The sequence below is a fragment of the Chrysoperla carnea genome, chromosome 5, assembly GCF_905475395.1.
Source record: "Chrysoperla carnea chromosome 5, inChrCarn1.1, whole genome shotgun sequence".
In the NCBI taxonomy this organism is placed as follows: domain Eukaryota; kingdom Metazoa; phylum Arthropoda; class Insecta; order Neuroptera; family Chrysopidae; genus Chrysoperla; species Chrysoperla carnea.
In genome coordinates, this window is record NC_058341.1 from 12,327,316 (window position 1) to 12,338,939 (window position 11,624).

Here is an 11,624-nt window from a genome sequence, read left to right on the forward strand (position 1 = left end):
TTAACTTCATAATTAATATAAAGTTCTATACTTAATTTTAAATTATTTTCGAAACTTTTATCCCATACAACAAAATATAACTCATAATATAATGAGTTTAAATTTATGAATGAAAATAAATCAATTGTTATGACAAAGTATAAAACCCTTTTACAATGAAAATATATCAATAATCCAGGTACCTCTGTTTAAAACTAAACGTAGGAAATGTAAATTGCATGGAAAACTTATTCAATCAAGTACAGTGGCGACTGTACTTTAAATGCACAAGTGCAGCTGAACTACCATATTTTAATAGATTTAGAAAAGACACAAAGTATTTCGCACATATGGTTGTCCTCTTATGAAATCGTTTGTTTTTTCATGTCATGTAAGTAAAGAGAGTTAGCCGCTATTAGATAACCAGACATATGACTGGTATTCTCATATTACATACTATATAATTTGTGCCCTCACGGGTAAAAAGTGATGTTTACGAAAAACTGTTTTAACCAAAAGTTGTCAATTTTTTTGAAATGAACATTTTTTTTCCTACGGATCTAGGACCCACTTGAAAAGTGAGACTCGACCTCTCTACTTACGTCCTGAGCTCGCTGTAAAAATTTTAGCTTGATATTTTTTTTCGTTTTTTCGTTATCGTGTTGTCAGACAGGCAAACATTCAAACGGACAATCGGAAATAGATTTAAGGAACACCTATATCAAAATTTTTCTCGTAGCATCAATAAGCGTTATAAACTTGTGGGCTAAACTTAGTCTATGTCGATTTATTTCATATATACATGGCATAACAAGAGTACAATTCAAAAAATAAAGCATTAACGCGAAGTTTAAGTGATCTAGGTAAGTGCAACAGATGCCAATGATTTATTGCAGTTGATTTCCCATTAGTATGAAAATTTTATTTGCCGCAAGCACTTGGAAAATCGTGGAGACAGGGAGTACCTATCCTGAGTTTGTAAAACAAAATTAGTTTGTGCAACTGTTTATCCCCACGCTTTAGATAAGTTACTACACTTAATTCTCATATAATTTTAAAACGATGAAATAAAATTTTCTATTTATATTTGTTCTTATTGAAAGGTTTTTGCAAATTAAGCGGCTCTTGATATTATTTCGTATCCAAATACTTAATGGTTTTCTGAGAAATGTATGTAAAAACGATGATGCCATACTTACCTATACATCAAACCAAAACATTATTTATCTAAAATTTACATTAATTAAAATTTTCAAGTGGAATTTTCACGGAATAAAATTATCATCATTAAATGACTGCGATTCTTTGTTTGTGATGTAATAGATAGGTGCAGAGACTTTTTAAATTATTGAAGATAAAATAATAGGAAACAGTATTCAAGGATACAAAAACGAAGCGAGGAAAGACGAAACATTACAAGAAACACCTTCGCATACTGGTTCCTCATCTGACTTTTTTGTTACTTCGCCAGAATGTAAGAAATACCGACGTTTTTGAAAGTCAGACAAAAAAAAATTACTTCTTATCAAAAAAACTGTATGTGATGGTGAGGTTATCAACATCAGACAGTCGCTTAAACGGCTTTCGTCAATTGTTCTTCAATTCAGCTGTTCAATCTGGCCACAGAATGCTCTGATGCGGGTTATTCTTAGCGTACTTGTACTACCATCGAGACGAATCGGAACTGTGCCATCAGTGCCCATAGTAATGCGTTCCTCAGATAACCTCTTCCAGATCATATATTGTGTATTGATTGAACAATTGAAAGTGACCGACTTGCATGAGCTTTGAACCCTAAACATATGGATTAGAATGCCAACACTCTACCAAGTCTACCACAACCACCGTTGGAAATGCCCACAAAAAAATATATTATAAATTTGATTTTTGCTCAATTGGTCTATTTGACTTAGATTAGCGCTAGAATTGCACTACAATTGAGGTGGTTTTTACTGACAGTAGTTACTGACCTAAACAAGTAATTACGAGAATGGGGAAAAGAAGCTCGCATGGATACAAAAACGAAGCGAGGAAAGACGAAACATCTTCGCATACTGGTTACTTTGCCAGAATGTAAGAAATACGTTTTTGAAAGTCAGACCAAAAAAAATTACTTCTTACATAAACCTTTTAAAAAAGGTTCATTCCAAATTCTTAATTTTCATAATTGTATCTTTCTTACGGAATTCCAAACAAATATTTACTTCAATATTTTCAAACACCATACATGGAAATATCACAAAAGTATGTATTCTCTTCTTTTATACATTAAGAATAGAAAATATCTTACATAATTAAAATAAATAATTCAGAGCAAAAAAAAAGAAAAAAATTAATTAAAGTTCATTGTGTTTTTTAATACAAAAAAAAAAATCACACTGAGCATTTTCACTGTTATATAGAGATTTTCAACTAAAACAAAAGATCGCTCTGGTAAACAAAGGATACAACAAAACGAATATGAGAAGGCACCCGGCACACATAACAAAAAAAAAAAAAAAAGAAAAAACAATTTCATGCACATCTAAAACATTTATTATATGTCAAAGTACCTCTCTAACTTTTTTAGAGAACAAGAATGTTCGTTCTATTACACACAGATAATATCTTTCTAGGTGTGGTATGCTCTATAAGTGTATTTGTGTAATGGTATACAGGTTGTTTGCGAATATATGGAAAATCATTAATCGGAAAGTAATAAGCGATCTAAATTCTTAAAAAATAAATTGACAGTACATAGTCGGTGTGGTACTGAAGTCGTGTGAGTGCAACCCCTGTAGTCTACACGTCTAACTTCTCAGAAGGGGAAAAAACATTTAAAAAAAAAGTCTTGTTAGCCTTCATAGATTATTCTTCGAACATGTACTGCAGCTTATGCTGGAACGATCATTATCTCCATAGATAAATGATGTGTTTTATCCATTTTTCAGATTCTGTTTTATCAGTTTCTTCCAGTTTTTTTATTACCATTAAAAAACGGCTCAACTATTTCTGCTGAAAACTCTTTCAGTTCTTAAATACGCGATTATGCGTCGAATAATCCCAGTCACGTGCTAATGTTATAATTGGTTCGCGGGATAATCGAGGCGAAAGAATTGGAACGAACATACGAACATACCCACATACGTACACACACACACAGAAATCACATTGAAAAGGTTCGTTCGATTCGGATATTGTGGACTTGAAACCGCGAAAATATGTAAAACTGGAGATAATGGTTTTTCTTTAATACACGGAAAATTAGTTCAATTTTGATAAAACAAGGCAATCTTTTTAACTTTGAATTATATTTTTTTTTTAAGGTTTCAAGTACTAAAAGTGCCAAAAGAGTTCTTATGTACAAATTGCTAAAACAAAAATGATCGAAATTTAAAGAGTTTCAAAAACTAATTCTGAATTCTTTAGCATAGTTAAAATCCAAAATATTTTTTGTTTTATTGTAGCACACACAAATTTAATCCAATTTGGGTATACAGTTGAATCTCGATAGATTAAAAACCAAGGGATATATGTTAAATAATTTGAGTTTTCGAGTTTTAAACTTACCAAGGGTTTGAGTAAGGGAGTTTTTAATGGTTCACATTTTTAATTAGTGAGGTATATTAATGTTTTTTGTTTATTTATTATATTGTGTTGTATTATACAAACAAAGATTAGGTTAAATTATGCATAAAAATATGGATGCTTTAAGTTAGGTAGGTCGATAAAACATTACATGAAGTTACTGAGGTCCAATGCCTAAATTATTCGAATTGTTAAGTTATAGAGATCTTGTATATTTAATAAAAAAGGTCCGAGGGGTTGGGAATAAAAAAATAAAATTAATTTATAGAGATTTTCCGTTATTGAAGTTTAAATAATCGAAATTCAACTGTATTAACTTTATAAATCTACTAAATTTAGGGTTTAAATAAAATCATACGGTAGACAATTCACTGAATGAAGTCAAGTGAGTCAGTGTGAAATGTAATAAATAAAGGTTCGTTTTTTTTTTCCATTTTGATTGTCACCAGCACAACATTACCACCATGCCACCACTGATGCTGTGTCACTCCCACATACTAAGACTAAGTTGTTGTGTATGTCACATAGATTTTCAGTCAAATATTTCTTTGTTCGGGGGTGTATATAAAAATATTTAGCTATATATGTTTATAGTGATATAGGTAAAATCAATTTATGGTACGCAATTTCGACAAACACTATTATATTATTTATTCTTTGGTAGCATACCGAGAATTTGTAAAATATTAGATAAGAAATTTTATCTCACTTACGCCAAAGCTGGCGTACATTGTTGGGATTGCTTGAAATTAGGTATTAGTAGAAATATGAATTGGCTTCACCAAGGTGATTTAATAGAAATTGGCAGTACACAGTCGGTGAGTGCGACCCCTGAAGTCCACACTACTAACTTCCCAGAGGGGGAAAAAACATTAAAAGGTTTTGTTAGCCTTCATAGATTATTCTTCGAACATGTCCTGCAGCTTTAGCTGGAACAATCATTATCTCCGTAGATAAATGATGTGTTCTATCCACTTTTGAGATTCTGTTTATTCAGATTTTTTAATAACCATAAAAAAATGGCTCAACTAATTCTACTGAAAACTCTTTCAGTTCCTAAATACACGCTTACGCGCAAGTAAGCTCAGTGACGTGCTAATGTCATAACTTGTTCGCGAGATAATCGAGGCGAAAGAATCCGAACGAACATACTAACATACACACATACGTACAACACATACAGACATCACATTGAAGACCCACCATTTATAATGATCAACTAGTAATACTAAAAAGTTTAAAGTTCAATAATTATAAATGATCAATTTTCTAGAATTATTAGAATTTATACGAATGATGTTTTCAGTTTGTAAAAACATAATTTTTTATGCATTGCAATGAAAATAATTATTATAGTAATAAAATTCAATTGAAAATAGCAGTATCAAACTAAACAACTTTTTTTTATAATCTAAGGAAAGTAGATTCGAATAAGGTATTATTGTATGAATAAAATAAGTACATAGATACGATATAGCAGGTGTTATCAGAGATGGATTAACAGAAGGAAATTCTGTTAAATTGTATACTAAAGATAAATTTGTATGCATTAATTTTCTATACATTATAGAATTAACATGATAATAAGAACATATACATTGCTAGTATAATAAAATCCTTATTGTTTGAAACGTTAATGCATAATAATTGCAAAATAAACTTAGAAAGAATACATGTTTGTTTAAAAATATAGAGTTCAAATTTCGATGTATCTACTCATTGCCTTCTTAATCAATATATTGATTAATTATTCAGAGATTTTCGTAAAAAGTACTCAAACATCAAGTTTGAGTACAAGATAACATACACAAATATAGCATACATTTTTGGAACGAAGTTCCTTAACGCGGCTTACCATGGTGAGTAAACTGGCAGAGATTGTCACGTAACATTGTGAATATGCTTTGTGTGTATGTACCATATCCAATGGAAACCACTATGCACTTTCTTTACTTTAATTTCTTGGATACATATACATAACTAGTTTTGGATGTAAATAGTGAAAAAATGGCAAAATTCGTGTACTATAATTATATGCGTACTATTCTGTTAGCCGTCAAACGAACATCAATTTTAAACGTTAATTAGTTATTCAATTATAATAACTAATTAGTTAATTACTTTATTTAGATGAGCAATCAAATAACAGATTACCGATATGTATTTATTAAGCGTTAACGTTTGTTTTTATACGGAGGAATTTCGTTCTAAACGGAGTTTCGTTATATATAACCGCAATCTTGTTTTTTTTAATATCATATCATTTTGTGAGATTGAATACATAGAGGATACTAGCAAAAGAATAACCACAGCTTAACTCGCGCTACTCGAAGGGTTTAAAACTCCAATTCTCGAAAGATGTAACAAATATGACATAAATAGAACGGTCAAAGTCTTAATTCTATTTAGAAGCTTTAGGATTAAAAATAATTGTAGTCAAAAGCGTTCCTTCTTCCATACTTTTTAAACCTATATTTTTTAATTTGAAAAGGAATTGTTATTTTTATTTTACTCGATTAGTAATCGAGTTTTTAACGTTCATTCAAATATCACTCTGTATACAGAATACTCTGAAGTATTAATAATTGTCTCTTTAATAATTGTACAGTTTTACATTCGTTAACTTTACAATGTTTATCAAATGATAAATAAATCGTTGGACAGTTACAAAACAGGTAACATATCGTCATATTTTATGTAATATTATAAACATCTCTCTTGTTAACTTCCTGAAAGAATGTTTTTAATTTATACCTGAAAACAGAAGACGAAAATTCTGTAATATTCTTACACTTTTAAAGTGTTTACTCGAAAAACCAATTTGGAATTTGTGTGTAAATTTTAGTAATACACATAATGGTAATGTAAATTCTTATAATGAGCGAAATTATAGAAATATTGGTTTACTAGAATTAAGGTATAGTTTTTAAGGTATAGAATTTTTCTATAAATCTTATCCAAAATGATTGGATATTTGGATAAACACAAAATTATGGGTAAACAGTAATGTTAACGAAAAAATGTTGTTTATTTGCTTTATGTTTATCTCTAACGGTTTACAAGATGGGTCCCACGGACCCAAGACCCAATTGACCTATGTTGCTCATTTACGAACTCGACCTCACTTTTTACGTCCTCAGCACGTTATAAAAGTTTCAGCTTGATATCTCTTTTCGTTTTTGAGTAATCGTGATGACAGACGACAGACAACAGACAATCGGAAATGGACTAATTAGGTGATTTTATGAACACCTATACCAAAGTTTTGTTCCTAGCATCAATATTTTTAAGCGTTACAAACTTAGGACTAAACTTAATATACCTTAGTATATTTCATATACATGGTATAATAATTATTTTCGAATGAACTTGAAGTAAATATGTTTGAATCAACGATCTCAATACTTAAATCATGAAAAAATTTATTGAGTTAGTTAAAACTTTAAGTATAGCAAGTAAGTATTTGTTTTCTTGAACCACGAAAATATTTACTTGCTACCATTTTTTTAAATAGTATTTTAACTGTATTTCCAACTTCAACGGTCATATATACAACACTAAATTAATTTGAAAATGATTTTGCTATGATTTTGAGAACACACTTTCTTGTAATCAGTTCATTTATTGCTGTATGAGTAGATTTATCAGAAAATCAATGATCTGATCAATAAAATCCATATTCACACGGCTTGTTTGTTTTCTCTCTTCTATAATATACGTTTAAAATATAATAACAAACATTGTTTTTTATTACTAATTTCTTGCTGTTTTTCTACCTTTATACTTTACTGCTTTTATAATATTTTATCTCATTTCATATTCACCATAAAAAAACAAGCGAACAAACAAACAAAATGGCATAACTGCTACCTACCTACTATAAAATAATATTATTTTATAAATATTACCATATTTTATTTACTACTTGGTTTTTGAAAATTTATGGTGCAAAAATTGATGATAAATTATTTTATCTTTTATATTTTAAATGCAAAATTTTTCACAAAGTATAACTGTTCATTAATCAAGAGAAGCTCCGTACGCAATGTAACATTTACGTGCGACCGTATAACAGTGTTTTAACACGACAAAAAAAAAGCTGTGATGTGTTTAGAGTTGAGGTATATATGCGATTTTTTTTATTCCCACATTCTTAATACCTGAACATTGCTTCAAAATGAAGATTTGGACGTAGAGGGTATCTTTCTCTTTCGAGTGACTCGGGCTATCAAATTACCTTTAGATAATTTTGATATTTTGATCATAAATTATGAATTTTTTTTATAGCCATACCAGTCAAATTAATGTTCCCTGGAAAACATACTATGATTGTAAAATTATAACTGGAAATTGTCTGATAAGGTAATTTATGTCATTTGAATCACACCAATTAGTTATTTGTTATGGTCGTAAACGTGATTAATGAATATGTGGGTTTATTGTATGTTTTTTTTTTTTTTTTTTGAATTTATGTTTTTTCGTTCAAAAAAACGAATTGTGAGTTATCTCAGTGAGTTAAAAATAAGTATATGTCTTCTTAAATTAAAACATTAAATTTTTAGAATTATCAAAGCACAGATATGCATACAGTATTGTGCAAGAAAAAATTACACCTAAAATTATCAACGCACAGCAATGCAAAAAGTATCAAGAGAGAGAAAAAAACAATTAAAAGAAACTAAATACACTAAACCTGCAAGGTAGCGTACCAGACAGAAAAAAGCACAAAATGATCTTACAAAATTGAGCATGTGCATAATCAATCATTCAAACCAGCAAAAAAATCAAAGCAAATTGGAGTAAACTAGTAAATGCTACATTTATAATGTATGAAAATACGATATGAGCATAGCTCTTACCGGGTATCCCACGATAACAATCGTTCTTTCTTCCTTCAAAAGTAGAAATTTCATTGTTTAACTTTTTCTCGCTTAAAATCGATGAAGCTCATTTTTTGAAATGGATCTTAATACAATCAGAATATCTAAATTGGTTATTTTAACAATTTGAAATCAAAATATGAAAATTTATTCATCGTCGTTATTTCATTTTTTTTAAATAATGTCACTGATTTTTTGGTCCAGGCTATGAAATAGAATGTGGATAGCAACCGATATATGTTTGTTACTATGGATAGTAATCCTCTTGAGAGGTTAAGAACGTTGTGTTCTTATATCGTACGTTATACCATATAATACGAGTCATACGGCAGTATCTAAAAAGAGGTCAAATGAGATTAGTTCATGTAATTAGTTCTAGCACATACACAGTAGGTAGGGTAATGTGTTGTACCCGGGATACAAGGATCACTCGTTTTTCGACAGATTAAATTTTAATGCTAAAAATTGGCAGTACATAGACGGTATGGTACTGAAGTCGTAAGAGTGCGACCCCTGTAGCCCACACGACTAACTTCCCAGAGGGGGAAAAAACATTGAAAAATGGTCCTGCTTGCCTTCGTAGATTATTTTTCGAACATGTACTGCAGCTTATGCTAGAACGATCATTATCTCCAGAGATAAATGATGTGTTTTATTCACTTTTTTTTATTACCATAAGAAAACGGCTCAACAAATTTTAAAAAAGAAGACAAACTATAGAAATTATAAGACTCGGAGAATTCAAATTTCCGTTTTGGTAATAGACTCTCCCTTATTGTATAATAAAGCTTTACTTAAAATGTAAAATGACAAATTCATATTCCCCAGAACTTGGAACAAAATGTGGGTATACGGATAATGGTTTGTGTTTTTAGTCATAATATTTCCTACCTTTGTATGAATAAAAAATATAGTTAAGTCATTTACAGGATGATTTTTAGTTCATCATTTTCGCTAGTGTATGGTTTTTAGACTAATGTACGTAGATTGGTATATACTACAAATAGAATTGGGCTTTGGTTTTATATTTATATAAAAATTGGTTCAAAATAACCGTTTTTCGAAATTTTCCAAAGGCTTCTCTTCGAAAAATATTTCGAGTATTCTATTTTGTTTAAAACTAGAATATAAGATAATTTTGAAATAGCAAACAGCAACGAAAGATGCCGATAATTAAAGTGTGATTAAATGTTTCTGAGCTATCAGTCTCTTACAGGTGAAATAAGAATCTTGGAAATTTGACTCTTTATATTTTGGTTGCCCTTATCAAATGAATGTGTTAACTGTTTTCATGATTATCGAAAACAAAAAGTATTTTTTGTTTTTTCGAAATTTAACGTACGCCTTAAAAAAGTTGTAAGAATTTGAAAAATACTTTTTACTCTTATTTTGATAAAAACTTGGATTTGAGCCTATTTTGAAATGCGAATACGATGCTGTTGAATGCTGTAATATATATTTTTGCGTTTTGATTATAGGCTTTGAAAATGTAATCAAAGTGCTTATATAGGAGACACCCAATAGCTATAAATATAAATGCTCGAATGAGGTAATTGGTAAAATATCTCACGAGTAATTAAACGTGTTAATTTATTTTCAATACAAGGATATATTTTATTTTCTTTAATAAATTGGTATAATGCCTTTTGGGGATAATATTTATTTGAATTATATATATTATTTTGAAATCATAATTTCCATACTAATTTCTTGGGATTGCATTTTTATATAACTCGAATATTATTAATTATTTGGATTGATGAGATTTGTTTTAAATATAAAACTTCTAAAAACGTGATTTCTATCTTGAGTTTTGTGAGTGCCGCCCATTATTAACTGCGTTATTATTAACGCAAAAAATGGACGCTTGAGACAAACACCTCATATCGACTGAATAAAGCCATTTTTGAAATTTCAAGAGTTCGATATAAAATAAACTAACTGTTTCTTTCTTAATTCAAAATTTATTCAAATAATTAAAATGCAGAAAAGTATTTACATGTCACAAAATAATTTAAAATTTTTCACTAAATCGCATTCGAAATAAAAAGTCAGGCGTCCTGTTTTACTGGTACACATTTTGAGTTAACATCATCGAAACTTCGACAGTAATTTTCTATGCAGCCACATCCTGGTATTCCCCTTTCTAAACTGAGGAAACAACCTTTCATAATTCTTTTTCCAGATAGATCACACTCTTCTTGACAATAATACTTGTCAACAACTCCTTCATTTTCCCGTAATGGACAATCTGAAACAATAAAACAACATAATCACGGATAATGTTACCTTTCGTAAATGGGAGGTAAGTTTCGTGGAGTTTGTTCATTTATTTTTCCTCGAGGTTATGCTATATTCGTATCATTATAAAGCTGCCTTGGAACTGCATGTTGTTCCAATCACAAAATTAGCAGTTTTCGAGGAAAAGTTTGATCATCATGGTAAGCCCTGAAGAAGTATAGTGGGATTCATTTGGAAGGTATAGCTAAACAATAGACCACGAAAATTTGACCACTATGATTTTGCTGAATGAAAAAGCAAGGCGACATTTAAGTGACACGAACGTCTATTTTATCGCAAGCAATTCCTAACTAAATTAAAACAAAACTTTGCCGTACGTTGAGCTTGACGACCGTATGAGCAAAAGCTCTATTCAACACAATTTACTGCACTTTTCTAAATAATAAATTTCAACTTTAATATCAATTTTAAATTTTGAACGAAAAATATTAAATTTAGGGACAAATATGTTTTTAAAACTTACACTTTTCTAAGCAATCGTAATATGAACTATCTTCCCAATTTGTATACAAATTCCTACACTGTTCTGGGATATTTCTATCAAACTCATCTGCGTTTATTTCTTGGACTGATATTCCGAGAATAAATATTACAATACTAACAGTTAAGTATACGCGAATCATTGTTGATAATTGCAATGTATTGACTCCAAATTTTACTGTAAGGCAATAATTTTTGGCTTTATATAGAAAGTGATTTATTTCAGTGTTCATTTTGTCAAAAATTTAAAGTAGCCCATTGACGCTTAGTCGCTTACAATGTTTATCTGTTTTTATGATTTTACTATTAATCCTCGATTATAAAAAGAAATTTTCGCTCAAATGCACTACAGCCATTTCAGAAGAAATTGATTTAAATTGCTGCCTTGAATAACTCACCGTGAATCTTTTCCATTGA

General features: G+C 29.7%; 1 protein-coding gene across 1 annotated transcript; it reads right to left on the minus strand.

The window, feature by feature from the left end:
- Positions 1-10,455: 10,455 nt before the first annotated feature.
- On the minus strand, positions 10,456-11,366 carry LOC123300962. Its single transcript, XM_044883653.1, has 2 exons — positions 11,191-11,366; positions 10,456-10,677 (listed from the first exon to the last, which is right to left on the minus strand). Exons 1-2 carry the CDS (start codon positions 11,348-11,350, stop codon positions 10,478-10,480), a joined length of 360 nt encoding a protein of 119 aa, XP_044739588.1. The 5' UTR covers positions 11,351-11,366; the 3' UTR covers positions 10,456-10,477.
- Positions 11,367-11,624: the final 258 nt, after the last annotated feature.

Bases quoted from the DNA above. Each gene is read 5' to 3' on its own strand.
- LOC123300962 (XM_044883653.1), bottom strand. From the start codon at position 11,350: ATGATTCGCGTATACTTAACTGTTAGTATTGTAATATTTATTCTCGGA. The intron at 10,678-11,190 runs GTAAGTTTTAAA...TTATTGTTTCAG, and splicing joins TTACGATTGCTTAGAAAAGT to ATTGTCCATTACGGGAAAAT.